At 45.0% G+C, this 15,639-nt stretch overlaps 1 protein-coding gene across 1 annotated transcript in view; it reads left to right on the top strand.

Moving 5' to 3' along the window:
• Positions 1 to 188: 188 nt before the first annotated feature.
• Positions 189 to 15,639, top strand: part of EHHADH (enoyl-CoA hydratase and 3-hydroxyacyl CoA dehydrogenase) — a 54,415-nt gene continuing 38,964 nt past the window's right edge. The window contains exons 1-4 of the mRNA XM_056121849.1: positions 189 to 321; positions 6,705 to 6,808; positions 11,683 to 11,855; positions 14,681 to 14,792. Coding sequence (XP_055977824.1) covers positions 248 to 321; positions 6,705 to 6,808; positions 11,683 to 11,855; positions 14,681 to 14,792 — 463 coding nt within the window. The 5' untranslated portion in view covers positions 189 to 247. The remainder of the gene's footprint in view (positions 322 to 6,704; positions 6,809 to 11,682; positions 11,856 to 14,680; positions 14,793 to 15,639) is intronic.

Raw genomic sequence — 15,639 nt, 5'->3', positions numbered from 1 at the left:
CCCAGCTGGAGGAGCCGCGTTCGGGGCCGGGGGAGCCTCCGGGGGGCCCAGAGGCCCCCCTGGCCATCCTATCCGTCCCTCGGCGATGGGGGGCGGGCAGGGGGCCGGCCCCGCGCGGGCGGCCTGGAGGCGGCGCCGGGCGCGCATTGGTCGAGCGGGTGCCCCTCCTGGCGGGGCCGGCCCGGCGCGCGCGGGTGGACGGGGGCAGCGGCCCGCGGGGCCAGGCCGAGGCCACGGTCCAGCAGACATGGCCGAGTACAAGCGGCTGCCCAACAGCCTGGCGCTCATCCGCCTGCGAAACCCCCCGGTCAACGCGCTCAGGTAATCCCGCAGCCCACCGAGGAGGCTCCGACGGCTCCTCCTCCCCGCGCACCCTTGGAATCGCCAAGAGAAAGAGACACGGACGGGGATCAGACCAGGGCACGTGTGCCGGCCGCCTTGAACTTGCAAACAAGTTGCGTTGAGTTCATCTCGGCTAAGGCTTCACCCCGGGGAGAAACGGGGGTCAGGGGGAGTTGCTTAAGGAGCAGCGAAGGGCTCTGACTGCCAGCCTGCAACCCGTGTTTGTTTGCAGCCTTGGCGTCTCCCGGGTGGCCTTTGGGTTCCAAAGATCTTCCCAGAGTGCCGGCTGCACCTTGCCCCCTCGCTTCCCTGCCTCCAGGCCCGGTGCAAGGGCGCAACTAGAACCCTGGGGAATCCGACGATAAAATGCCCCGTCTTTTTTTAGAACTCAAGGTTCCGGTGTTAATGCCAGCGCGCCGAGGGCGGACTGATGACACGTGCCCCGGCCCAGAAATGCAGTTGCGGTTCCTGGGCTGGTTCCACACCGCAGGGCCTTAGGGCCCCACTGGACGAGCTAGGTTGGAGTGGATCTGTCAAGTTGCATTTTCTGAAAAACCGCTCTGCTCTTGATTTTCTTTAATTTCATCGTGCCCCTATAGGTGCGGTGCATTTGCGAGCGCTACTTTTAAAAGTGAGAGTAACGCTGCTGCTTAAGGGACTGGCGAGGGAACAGCAGCGAAAGTGCTTGCCTTGCACATCTGCACCTGTCCCGGGTTCGATTCTGGGCATCCACCATAAGGTCACCTGAGTGAGCCCTTCCAGGAGTAACCCTAGAACATCGCTGGATGTGTGTGACCAAAAAACTAAAACTTAGAAAGAAAGAAAGGAAGAAAGTCAACTTATTATTTACGTTTGGTTCTTCCACTTCTCTGAGGGGAAAATGATGGTGATGGCACCAATCTATCAGCAGAAATAGTAATTTACCAAAAATGTAAGGCATAGAGAAAGGTTTTTTGTCAAAATTCTTATCATATGTTGCTGGAACAGAAAGAGACTGAAATGAGAGGACCTGCTCGCCTTTGCGGGGTGATCTGGGGTCAATATTCAGCTCATGAGGGGGTGGAGTCATAGCACAGCAGGTAGGGCGTTTGCCTTGCACGTGGCCACCCAGGTTCGATTGCCTGCGTCCCATATGGTCCCCCAAGCACCACCAGGAGTAATTCCTGAGTGCAGAGCCAGGAATATGCCCTGTGCATGGCCGGGTGTGACCCAAAAAGAAAAAAAATATTCAGCTCACCAGGTGAGAGGGTTCAAGGCTCTGGTAGTGGGTGAGTGGATCTTTGAGTTCAGCTCTGCTGGGAGCCTCTAGGACAGTACCCCAGATAGAAGGTATATGATGCTCAGAGGTTAGGCACTCAGGCCTTGCACACATGCCTGGACCCTGTGTTGTCTCTACTGCCAAGTAACGGAGACATTTTTTACCTGAAAATAATTTGGGGTGTGTGTGTGTGTGTGTGTGTGTGTGTGTGTGTGTGTGTCGGGGTAGAGGCGGGATATACCTAGTGGTGCTCAAGGCTTATTCCTGGCTCTGTGCTCAGGGTTCACTCCTGGCCGTGCTTTGGGGACCATCTTGGCACTGGGAACTGAACCGGGATTGTCGTTTCTCCTACATATTTCCTACTCCTATGCTATCTCTCTAATCCCTTGGCCTTAATTTTATCTCACTGTCACCAGACTGGATTTATCATTACTATTAATTTTATAGTTGTGAATTATTACATCTAGCAAAAAAGAATTGTGTGATAAAATCAATAAGAATGTTACCTCCATTTGCCATTCTCAGAAGAAAAAAAAAGCACACTATTTTATTTTGTTGAAGAAATGCACAGATAATATGGTTACATATCACTTTTGGATTTCTCAGTATCCTGACTGCTACATAAAAGCTTTCTGCCTCATCCCTGACTCAAAGAAGAAAACAGTGGCTATCAAGAACTTAGGGTTGAAAAGTTTCATAGTCTTGTATCCATAACTTGGAATAGTTTCTGTAACTACTTAAAATGTTTCTGGTGGGGGCAGAGAGATAATTCAGTGGGGTAAGGCACTTGTTTTGCAAGCAGCTGTTCCTAGTTTGAATCCCAGCCAGATGTGTCCCCAAACCAAGAATAAAAACTTGCCTTTTACCTGTGTGCCTGTGCCAACTGCCATCCTGGTTCAGATTCCTGGCTCCTTATGTGGTTAGTCCCTCGAGCACTTCCAGGGGTCACTACTGAGCATAAAACTAGGAAAAGCTCCTGACCACCGTCAGGTACTGCCCACACCCAAACATATACAATATAATGTTTTTGATATTTAACCTGCTTCCCAAACCTTGTAGGATAATATCTTAGTGTCTCCCTCATAAAGTTATTGTGAGATTTAAATATGTTAGATATTACAAACTGGCATCAAACAGGTGGTAGCTGCCATTTCTGGTTTTTTTTTCCAGATTTGTTTTGAGCCCCAAACAACCTGCTCAGCGTCTCTTTTAGCATAATCAGGTTTTTTGGTACCTGGGAATGCACCTTCCTTCCCTTTCCTGTGGCTTTTCACGAAAACTCTTATTTCCATGGATGTGTATATCCCAAGATGTTCATTGAGTTAAATAGGCTTTCATCCTTCTTTCCTTCCTTCCTTCCTTCTTTCCTTCCTCCCTTTCTTCCTTCCTTCTCCTTTTCTCTTTCTAATCTTACGTCAATAATTATCTCTTTCTAGCCCGTTTCAGTTTTCTTTTTCTTTTGAATTTTGGGCCCCACCCGGCAGTTCTCAGAACATACTCCTGGCTCTACACTTAGGAATTACTCCTGGCAGTGCTTGGGGAACCATATGTGGTGCCAAGGATCAAACTTAGGTCAGCTGCATGCAAGGCAGCATCTGAATACGATCCCCAGCATCCCACATAGTGCCCTCACCACCGCCAGGAGTGATTCCTAAGTGCAGAGCCAGGAGTAGCATTAAACATCACCAGTGTGACCCAAAAAACTTAAAAAAAAATTTAAAGAGGAGCCCACTGAGGGTTTCTTCATGCACTTAAGGCAGTGACCTTGGTGCCCAGCCAGTTTAAATCCTTCTTCTCTAGTTGAGCCTGCCAGCTTCCCCTCCAGTCAGATAAACCCCAGACCTCCTAACCAGCACAGAGCAAGTCCAATCACGAGGGCTGTCTCTCAGATCAATCGGAGGTCTTCATACTTTAAAAGTAAAATAATCGACATAATAAGGAACCTAGGGTTTACATCACAGTTAGGACACATACATACATACATACATACTATAGTACAGTTTCATAAAACAAAGCATCCATACATGTTGGAGAGTTTGATGGGTTCAATTTTCTCTTATGTTTCTTTGTTTTAAGCGGTGTTGGCTCTCAGCTGCAACTTGATTTCATACTCTTTTGTTTAAAGAGACCGCTGGAGCCAAAGAAACAACACAGGGGTAAAGGCACTTGCCTTGCATGTGACTGACCCTGGCTCAATGCCCAGCTCTACATATGGTCCCTTGAGCATCATCAAGGAGTGACCCCTGAGCACAGATGGGTGTGATCCTAAACCCATAAATAAATGGGACGATAAAATAAAATAAAAGATTTCCTATGCTCACAGAACTAAAGGATTTTTGTCAGCCCTTCAATGACTGTATCTACTTTAGACTCTATTTCATCAAATCTGGCAATGTTAGAGGGAGAAAACAAATTTTTTTAGTGATTTTTGGACTGTCCCTGGGTCTCAGGGACTACTCCCTGTTCTGGGCTTCAGGTCACTCCTGACAATGCTGACAGCCCATGAAGTTCCCAGGGATTGAATCTGTGACTTCTGCAAAGCATGTACTCAGATCATTGCACCATCTCCCTGAGCCAGAAAATATTTTTTGGGGGGCGGAGGGACACCCAACTGTGCTCAGGGTTTACTCCTGGCTCTGCACTCAGGGATCACTCCTGGCAAGCTTGGGAGACTGTGTGAGGTGCCAGGCATTGAACCTGGGTCAGCTGTTCAGGGTTTGCTCCTGGCTCTACACTCAGGGATGACTCCTGGCAAACTCAGGAGACCATCTGGGGTGCTAGGCCTTGAACCTGGGTCAGCTGCCTTACCTGCTGTACTATCTCTCTGGCCCCAGAAAATCATTTGCTAACCCTGGCGACCTTGATCCTAGGGAAGGTTTGTGTTCCGTTTCCTCGGCCTGAATCTAATAAAGCTCTATCTTTTACTGCCATTTTCATTTCTTCCCTCATGTGTAGTTTTTACAAAATTAACGAGAACATGAGATATGAAAGAGCTGAGTGTGGTTGAAATAGGAAATGCCACCCTCGTCTCCTCAGGGGCAGACTGAGCTTCATTTGGCTGGTTGTCCTGTCACCCAGGAGGAAAGATGTGCCTTTTGGACTTTCCAGGCTGACAGATGACTCAAATTCTATTTTTTTATGCAGAGATTTGGTTTCTTATTAACCAGTCAAGCCAAGAGGTTTGATGTTTATCTGGGTGAAGCAATGAAAAGTAGGTGAAAGGGAATTATCTATAAGGGCAGATAGCTTCTTTGTTCCTTTAACTCATACTTGTTGGTCTAAGCAACCTGGCTTTTATAGAAATTTATTCTTGTATTTTGTTTTAAGATTTCTCTTTATTTTTTGAAGTACAATAGTTTTTATTGAAACTTATTTAGAAACCTTTGAGGGGAGAGAAAGGGGGAAGTGTTTTCAAGAACACAGGCTTCTCCAGAGTTGGAAATAAGCAAGCAAAAAAGCCATCGAGACAAGCAAGCAGGAATCTTGTTCAAGGGAGAACACGGGCTTGAGAAGCAAGCCAGATTTTTCTATCCTATAATCTTGTATTCTAGGCTTGGAGAGATAGTACGGGGGTTAAAGCACTTGCCTTGAATGCAGCTAAAGTAAGTTCCATTCTCGGCACATCTACGTACGGTTTTCCAAGCACTGCCAGGAATGATTCCTGAATAAGCTCTGAGTAACACATGGAAGTGATCTCTGAGCACACTCAAGTGTGGCCCAGACCCCCTTCCCCCTTCCCCCAAACACACACACACACACACACACACACACACACACCCCACCGGGGGTGGGGCAGGGTGGGGAGGTGGTGGTGGTGGACATATCCTGAGGTGCTTGGAGTTTACTACTAGCTCTACACTTAGAGATCACTCCTGGTAGGGCTTCAGGGATCACAAGGGGCTGTTGGGGACAGAACCTGAGTTGGCTTCGTGTCAGTCAAGCACCTTACTATCACTGTCCTATTGTGGTGGCCCCGAAATCTTGTAATCTAAAGAACAGATATTTTACCTGATATATTCAGAATTGCAAGACAAATTCTGATTGGACTCTGGTTACATATTTTCCTTTAGGTAGTTCCTTCCCACATTTCCTCAGTTTCCCCTTCTCCATTCTTTGACACTTACCACTTCCTCAATTCTTGGCAAACTTTCTTCCTTTCTTCTCCTGTTCTTATGACTTTGGGTTTCCTTTGTGCTCAGTCACTGTTCAACCTCTTTAACAGACTCATTCAGATTTGCTTAGCCTGAACTCTCTCATCTATTGTCAATGTCAGCTGCTAAAATTTGGCAAAATTCCTTTCCATGCCGTCTAATCCTCCAAACCATGATTTTGCCTCCTAAGTTAGTTAAGCTTGGCTGTCAGTGACAGAAAACTCAAAATAATAGCAGACTAAATAAGAAAGACTTGGTTTCTCTGGCCTTGGCGTCTTGCTCTCATTTCCGTCTTTGCTTTGCCATCTTCAAAACATGGCTTCCAGGTCCCCGTCTACAGTGGCTGCTCTTGATCTAGGGATCACATTCCTGCCAGGAGTAAGGAGGAAAAGAAAAAAGAAAATCACACCCAATCCTTCAAGATCTCACCGTCAGATTTGTAGGACCTTTGCTCAGCTCAGTACTTAATTCACACTCTATGTATTTATTGAACAAGCCTTATGATAAGTGCCTGGATGTTTTTTTAAGAATGCATTTCTGGGACTGGAGCAATAGCACAGCAGGTAGGGCATTTGCCTTCCACTTTGCCAACCCGGGTTCAATTCCCAGCATCCCGTATGGTCCCTCGAGCACCACCAGGAGTAATTCCTGAGTGCAGAGCCAGGAGTAACCCCTGTGCATTGCCGGGTATGACCCAAAAAGCAAAAAAAAAAAAAAAAAGCAAAAAATAATGCATCTTCCCTTCCCTTCCCTTCCCTTCCCTTCCCTTCCCTTCCCTTCCCTTCCCTTCCCTTCCCTTCCCTTCCCTCCCTTTTTGTTGCTGCTGTGGTGAGGGGTCACCCTACTTGGTTGTGGTATCCTGGGTTTCTCCTATGTCATTGGGAAAGGACAAAGCTCTAAGATGGGAGAACTTTCATTCTGACCAATGTTTCCTGTAATCTTGTTTCTTTCAGTCAGGTTGTACTCCTGGCAATAAAGGAGGGGCTGAGGAAAGCGGCAGTCGACTCCTCCGTGAAAGCTGTGGTGATCTGTGGAGCAGACGGCAAATTCAGTGCAGGTAACCGGTGTCTTAACACTCCCGTATAACCCAGCTGCACGTGCGGTAATACCTTAGTGAGTAATGGATCTGGGAGACTTGAAAGGGAACCACAAACTGTTGAGAAAAAGTGATTTACAAGAGAGACAAAGAAAGGACTCTGATGACTGTGTTCTATAGGATTGGGGACCAGTCCACACTTGCCTGTTATACCTGCAGGCTTAGGCCTGTTTGCATAACTCTCACCCTAGATGAATTTGGCTAAGTCTGTTTTTGTTTTGGGTGAGGGGGAGAGGGATTTGGACCCAAACTTGCTGTGCTCAGGACTTACTTCTGGCTCTGTGCTCAGGGATCACTCCTGGCAGAACCTGAGGGACCAATTTATATGACATACTGATTTGATACATTTATATTAGAAGATGTTTGGCGCTGTAGTATTAGCTAACACCTTTCTCACATTACAGAATCATTTCTTCTTGTGATAGGAACACTTTAGATGTAGTTGGTCGGCAATTTTAATATTTACAAAGCAGCTTTGTTGTATATAATCCATGTGTGGAAAATAAAATCTTTCTCATATTGCCAAAATATATAAAAATTGACCTGTTACTGAACTGTAAAAAAGTTTCTCAATATAATACACTTTCCGATGGCACTGTGTTAAACTAGAAATCAGTGACAAAAATGTTAAGTGGGAATTTGGGGGCGGGGTGTGTGTGTATGGAACCAAGGGTTTCATACACATAAGATAGATTGTATCGGTGAGCTACATCCTTAGCTTCAGAAATTTTTTAATAGTCCAGAGGTCTTTAAATTTTGCTTAAAGTTCTTTGGTTTTGGCCACACACAGGGATGTTCAGGGCTTACTTTTGGCTCTGAGCTCAGGGATTACTTCTGGAAGGGCTGGGGGACCATACTCGTGCCAGAGATTGAAGCTGGGTGAGCCTCTTGCAAGGGAAGTGCCCTACTGGCTGTATTATTGCTCCAGCCCCAACTCTTTTTATTTAAAAAAAATCAATCCAATAAAACACTCTCATGCCATGCATTCCCAGGGCATGGGTACCAGCAGCCCAGCTCCTTCCCACTAATTCTCACAGTGTGCTTCTCTGGTGAGAAGGCAGGCACTTCAGCTGAACCCAAGTTCCTTTCTCTTCAGCTTCCTTCTTTTTCTGATTTTTTTCCTTCACCCGTTTTAGGAGGCTTTTTTTGAGTGCTTAGTAAGCGCAGTACGAACATTAATTCTCTTGGCAAGAATCTTGCCCTTGACTCGTTTGTTTTCAACAATGCCAACAACTTGCTGGATAGCGTTGGAGAATCTTCCAATGCGCCTTTATAACATTGGGACATTCCTTTTTAAGACAATGCCATTCATTCCTTTTTTGACTACAATATCATCTTTCTTTTAGATCTATATGTGGTCAAAGGAACAACTTCATATCTTCTGAAAGGTCTGGAGAACATATAGGGTTGCCTCTTCCTCTTTGCCTTTGAGATGGTTTTTTCAGTGATTTCCTGGAAATTGGTGATTTTGGAGGAAAGGCAAGGGTTTGTTTCTTAACCTCTGAGTCAAAGCAAAATCAATATAAGTTGTAGAAAACATTTTCAAATAATGGACAATGAAGCCACCGCAGATATAACTTGAGAAGAAAACTTGGCAGGAAATGTATAATCTTAAGATTATACAGAAATCTTATACCAGAAAAAGATATGTAAGATTATATCAGAAAAAGAAAAAGACGAAAATAAGTTTATAAAGGAACTAACAAAGGAAACACTGAAAGAAACCCAGTGAAGTAAAAAGGAGGGCAATAGTAAAGGAGCTAGAAAACAAATGTAAATAAGAAGAAAAATGTCAAAAGATTTTGACAGATTAATGGTTGACACATTTGGAGACACCAGTCAAGCTAAAAGGAAGGCCTTGGTAGGCTGTTTAAAGAGTGGCAAGAGTTACTACTGCAGGCGCCATAAACAATGAAGATACGATGTTCATAATAATGAACATATTATGAACAAGTAGAAAAATAATAGCTTGCCAAAATTGACTCAAAAAAATCAGTAGACATTGAATTAGTAATTAAAAATATCTCTCAAACTCAACTCTAACCCTGATGACTTCTTTGGCAAACTTTAATGGAAAAGACCAAGAGAATATTATTCAAATTTTATGGGAATATTTTAGAGAATTTCAAAAGAAGAGTTGAGAGGTCGGAGCAATAGTAAAGGGGGCTAGAGTGCCTGCCTTGCACGTGGCTGACCAGGATTCTAACCCTGGCACCAATATGGTTCTCTGAGACCTGTCAAGAGTGATCCCTGAGCAAAGCCCTGATCATAGGCAAGTGTGAACCTCTAAACCAAAAATAATAAATTTCAAAAAATTTAAAATAATAAAGAGAAAAAAGACCATGAAGGTAACTCTGGTAGAGTGCCATACACACTTGAGGCCCTGGATTCAATTCCTGGCACTGCAGAACAAAAACCTAAGAAAACTTGTTAAGTTCCTACTCCTTCATCCCCTTAGCCCCTGAGGAAAAAAAATTAAAAGGAGAAATAAATATCATAATATATTAAAATATTAAATTATTGTGTTTACAACAGAAAAGAAATGCAATTCTCAATTACACTTTATATTATTATTATTAGCTTTTTGGGTCACACCTAGCAATGCACAGGAGTTACTCCTGGCTTTGCACTCAAGAATTGCTCCTTGCGGTGCTTGGGGGACCATGTGTGATGCTGGGAATTGAACCCGAGTTGGCCACGTGCAAAGCAAATGCCCTACACGCTGTACTATAGCTCCAGCCCCCTCAATTATACTTTAAAGAAAAAAGGTGGGATGTTTTTGATATTCATTTCTTGGGGCTGCGGTAACAATTGACTGCAATCTGGGTGACTTAATGGGACTAGAGAGATAGTACAATGGGTAAGATGCTTGTGTCTGACTTGTATATGAACCCTGGAACCCCATATGGTCCCTTGAGCCCTGCCAGCAGTGGTCCCTGAGCACAAAACTGGGAGCAAGCCCTGAGCATTGCCAGGAGTGAGTGGCCCATATCCAACCCCCAAAAGCCAACAACAGCAGCAACAACAACAAACGCCACTGGGGGAGTTAAGACAACAAATTTACTCCCTCACAATTCTGAAGGCTAGAAGTTCAACATCAACCCATCTGCAAGGTCCTTTTTCTTTTAAGGAAGAGCACTTCCTTGCCTCTTGCATCTGTTATTGCAGGCAATCCTGAGCTTCTTGGTTTGTTGCCACATGGCTTTTATCTTTGTCTCTGCCCTTCCCTCAGTCCCAAGTTCCCTGATCTTACAGAGACCTGCCCGAATCCACAATAGCCTCTGTTTTACTTTGTCTGCCAAGACTGTTTCCAAGTCAGGTTGCATTTATAGGGTCTGGGTCATTGTCACCCATCCCGGTATAGTTCCAGCTGATTGTATGAGATTCACCTAACCTCCAGCCCGGCCTCTGTCAAGGACAGTCTGAAAAAGCTAAGGTACAAGTCAGTAAAAATCTGAAGCAGTATCAAATGGAGGTAAAAGGCACAGCGGTAGGGCGTTTGCCTTGCACGCAGCCAACATGGCCAACCTGAGTTCGATTCCTCCGCCCCTCTTGGAGAGCCCGGCAAGCTACCGAGAGTATCTCGCCCGCACAGCAGAGCCTGGCAAGCTCCCTGTGACGTATTCGATATGCCAAACACAGTAACAACAAAGTCTCCAATGGAGACGTTACTGGGCCTGCTCGAGCAAATCGACGAACAATGGGAGGGCCTTTACCTTTACTGAAATGGAATCCAACTTAAAAGTGTATTGTAAAAATGTGTTATATAAAGTATCACATCATCTTTATCTCAGGAATGCGAGACTGGTTAAACCAGTATTTCTCAGGTGGGGACCATTTTGCACCCTCTGAGCCTCCAAGATATTCCAGAGGGGCCACAGGTGAGAGTCACCTAAATGGGGGGGACCATGCCACGAGTCTAAGGGGTTGATCAGCAGGAAGGAATTAAAGTGGGAATGCAGCAACAGGAAGGAATTAAAGTTGGAATGCAGCAAAAAAAATTGGGAACACTGAGTTAAATAAACATTAGAAGGTCAGTGGAACCCATTCTAATAAAAGATAGAAAGAGAAAAAAAATCACATAGTTAGCTCAAGAGATGCAGAAGACAATTGGTAGCATATGCCTTATATCAAAGATACAAATTCTTGGTAAACTAGGTATAAGTATGTAATGTGTTAATCAAGCATTCACTTAAAAACCATACAGCAAATAAAGTGATACAGTTACAAATTTAAAGGTTACCTTATGATAATGGAATAAGTCAACACATGCTGCTTTCACTATTTTTATTTGTCATATTCTAGGACCAGGCCTGTCAAGGTCTATAAAAAAGAAGTAAACACAATAAACACTGGAAAGGCAAGTGACACAATCATTAGTCAGGAGATATGAATGTTTGCAGAAAATGAAAAGAGTCAGAAATATCAGAAAATCAACTAGTAGCAGAATTTAGCAATTTTGCTGGGTATAAAATCAGTTTGCAAAGTTGCATTTTTTAATGTCAGATAAACAGCTAAAGGACTAGATGGGTAATGCATTTTTATTGCTCTGCTGACTCTGATTTTATCCCTGGCACCACATATGCCCCCACCCCAACCCTCCAGGAGTGATCCCTGAGCACAGAGCCAGGCATGGATGGCCCCGAGTACCACATGGTGTGGCCCCAGTCTCCCACCTCCCCAACAGCGTGCATGTGTGTGCGCACACACACACATGCACACACAACACACACACACAAAATAACAACAACAAAAAACGATCTGCTACTAACTTACTGACACATAACAAGACCCATGTCTTTCTCAGCAAACTTGTTTTTATCTTTTGTCCTTAGGTGCTGATATCCATGGCTTCAGCACTTCTGAGTCCAAAACCATCTCACTGGGCAGCGTCGTAGATGAACTACAGAACAATGAGAAGCCTGTGGTGGCAGCTATTCAAGGCATGGCTCTAGGAGGGGGCCTGGAGCTGGCCCTGGGCTGTCACTATAGGATTGCCCATGCAGAGGTAACAGTTGAGAATTAGAGTTGGTGTGGGAAGAGCTTTTCTCCACTGCAAGTTCCAAATATAAACCTCAGAGATCTTCCTTCCTTCTTTCCTTCCTTCCTTCCTTCCTTCCTTCCTTCCTTCCTTCCTTCCTTCCTTCTTTCCCTCCCTCCCTCCCTCCCTCCCTCCCTCCCTCCCTCCTTCCTTCCTTCCTTCCTTCCTTCCTTCCTTCCTTCCTTCCTTCCTTCCTTCCTTCCTTCCCTCCTTCCCTCCAGGGCCCCACCTTTGGCTCCCAGTCAATTCAGGTGCTGATCCAGTGCTGGGTCTGGAGCATTCGATGATGCCCAGGCTTTCTGAGATGCCCCATGGTGAGCATGTGATGCCAGGACTCAAACCTAGGTGCTGGGTGCATGTTCCCTAAGCACTATTCTATCTCCCTATCCCAGAGATAACCATTTTAATTTTAATTAAAAACTCAAAAAAAAATTTTGGGTCTGGAGCAATAGTACAGCGGGTAGGACATTTGCCTTGCATGAGGCCGACCTTGGTTGGATCTCCAGCAACCCAGGTGGTCCCCTGAGATGCAACAGGAGTAATCCAAGAACACAGAACCAGGAGTAAAGCCTGAGCACTCCCAGGTGTGGTTAAAAAAGAATAACAAAAGAGAAAGAAAGGAAGGAAGGAAGGAAGGAAGGAAGGAAGGAAGGAAGGAAAAAGGGAGGGAGGGAGGAAGGAAAGAAGAAAGGAAGGAAAAAAGGGCCTCCCACCATTCTTTTCTATGTATTTATTTTATTCTTGTCATTTTCCTATGTGAATATTCACTTTGTGCCATCTTTTTGGCAACCTTTTTTCCCGTCTTCTATTGTTTTCTTGAGACTCCCTGCATCCCATCTTAGAGCTCACTTATTTTATTCCCCACTACTGTTACTCTGCTGCCCAGGCCTCCCATTGAGTTTTTTAGTTTATCTTCCAAATTGTAGTTCTGCCACTTTTGATTATAGTGTCCTCATTTCCGACCTCATTCTTTCTTGTACTTTCGCCATTGCTTGTATGTGCTCATGAAGCACCCTCAACATGGTCTCTCGGGAGTCCCTGTCTGAGAGGAGAGAGAGCAGGTTAGTGCTGAGTCTTCCCATCGGCTTTCTTTGGTCACTAAGGTTGGTGGTGTGTCTGTTGCAGTCAGTTTGAGATAGACTTGTTTTAATTCATGACTCACACTTCCCTCCTCCCTTCCCAGCCAGGGAGCTCTCTGGAGACACCAGCTGGGTGTTGCTCTCTGCCTTCTCGGTTGGAGCAATCCCAATCAGTTTTCTTATTACTCACTAGTTGTTGAGAGTTTTTGTGCCAGGATTCCAAGTGTCATTAGCCCTGCCAACACTCTGTCTATAATTCTCATTTCTATGATTTTTTTTATTCCCATGGCTACCTTTGTGAGTTTTTGTGGGAATAGGCGATCTGAGCTAGGATTAAGCCCGTGTTGGCAGGGTGTGGTTGAGGGCAGATAAATCACCCCCCAGAGTGAGTTCAGGATAAGAGTTCAATGTTTGTTGTCTATGAAATATGAAGGAGGGAGTTAATGCAGCAACACACTTCTGGGAATCCTGGAAATCAATCTTATTTGGGGGATCAATGGGGCCAGCAAGCCTGTGCTGGCCAAAGACAATGTTGCTGACTGAGCTAGGGGCAGGACCAGTTGTCAGTTGAAGTTGGCGGGGGGTGGGGTCCTAGGACAGCCCTTCCAACAATGGTCTGCCAGGGAATTAGGACAAATGGTGGTTGGCATGCACTGTGCTGGGCAAAGATCCCTATTGGTATTCTTTGTCCATTTGTCAACTGCTGACTTATAGAAAGCCTAATCCATTTACATTAAATATAATTGATGATAAGGAAGGACTTGAGCCATTTTGCCATTTGTGGCCTGTGTCTTATTTCTCTTCTGTTCCTCAAATCTCATTTTGTTTGTATTAGATCTATTCAAGTATCCTTTCATTTCAATTGCTATTTCTTTTACTATGTACATATGAAGTTATTGTTCTATTGCTGATTGCCCTGGGGATTATAGATTACAGTTAACATCTTCATTTATATCAATTTAGTCCAGATCAATGGTCATGGAATTACAGTGGTTTACTAAAAAAATTGTTCTTAGGCTGGAGAGATAATGCAACAGGTTAAGTGAACGCAAAGCTTGCAAAGTATGTAAGAGACTCAGTTTCAATCACCTCCACTGTGTCCCTTGCACTGCCAGGAGCGACTCCTGAGCACATTGCTGGGAGTTTTATTCTCTTTTTTTCTTTTTGGGTCATATCCAGCAATGCTCAGGGTTTACTCCTGGCTCTGCACTCAGGAATTACTCCTGGCGCTGCTGGAGGACCATATGGGATACCGGGGATAAAACCCAGGTCGGCCTTGTACAAGGCAAACACCCTACCCACTGTACTATCGCTCCGGCCCCGGGAGTTTTATTCTTGAGCAGCCTGAACCTCTCAGAAATTGGTAAAGCCGATTCCAGAGACTATTGTTTTTGCTGTTTGAGACAGATAGTTCCCCCGAACACCATCAGAATGATCTCTGAGCACTGATCTAGGAGTAAACCCTGAGAACCACTGGTGGCCTAAACACAAAAACAATTAAAAGAAGCCAAGAGAGATTATTGAATACTGTGCAAGCTGCCAGAGATGTGTTTCATCATAGAGACTGAAGGACCGCACAGCTATCTGTGTTGATGCAGAAATTGAGGAGTTCTGTGAAGCAACTTACCTGGGACTCTGGGAAATCTAGGGGAAAGTTTTTATTTATTCTAAAGATATCGTTCCAATAACCTGTAAACCTTCCATGTTTTACAGGCTCAGGTTGCCTTCCCAGAAGTGTCCCTTGGGCTTCTTCCTGGTGCCAGAGGGACTCAGCTGCTCCCGAGGCTTATTGGAGTCCCTGCTGCACTTGACTTAATCACTTCAGGTCAGTACTGACCCTCCCAACAACTGCTCAGTCAACACTCTTCAACCAATTTTCCCTCACTGACAGATGAAAAAAGAAAACAATTTCCATAGATTGCTAAGGCAGGCATTCATATTTATTATTGTTTATAATAATAATATCTATGTATCAGTATATGTGACAGTGCTGCTATCTGATCTAAGCATACCCATGCTTAGTGTCAGTAGACATTTTTTTCAGACTAGCAGGAAATTTCTGTGGACCAGCAGTGGTCTACCAACCACCAATTGACAATCACTGGTCTTGGGCCAGAGAGATCGTACAGGCCTTGCTGATCTTGATTCAATTCCCAGTGATCCTTATGTTTCCGCAGCCCCACCAGGAGGACCCCTCAGCACAGAGCTAGGAGCAAGCATCCTGGTGTGGCCCCAAAAACCAAAAGCCTAAAGAATGGGTAATAAAGAGAGCATCAGCTTTTGATTCAAAGACCTGAGTTTGCAGGCCAGAGATAGTACAGGGTTTAAGGTGCTTGCCTCGCAGGCCTGAGTAGCCCAAGGGTTAAGGCAAGCCCTCAGACTCTACCAACCTCCATTCAATTCCCAGTGCCACATGTGATCACTGAACACAGAGCCAGGAGTAAGACTTGTACACATCCTGTTATGAGGCCCCACCTCCTTAACAAACATAAATTTTAAAAAAACATGAATTCCAATCCCAGTTCCTCCAATATATTCAGAAAAGCTTAAAAACTTGGAGTGGGGGGCAGAGCCATACCTGATAGGATTCAGGATTTACTCCTGGCTCTGTGCTCAGGGGCCACTCCTCGTGGTGCTCGGCCACGGATTGAACCAGGGTTGGTCACCTGCAA

This window comes from Sorex fumeus, unplaced genomic scaffold (assembly GCF_029834395.1).
Source record: "Sorex fumeus unplaced genomic scaffold, SorFum_2.1 ptg000044l, whole genome shotgun sequence".
NCBI classification, from domain to species: Eukaryota; Metazoa; Chordata; class Mammalia; order Eulipotyphla; family Soricidae; genus Sorex; species Sorex fumeus.
Note: the sequence above shows the minus strand (reverse complement) of the source record. Positions and strands in the feature narration are given on the sequence as shown.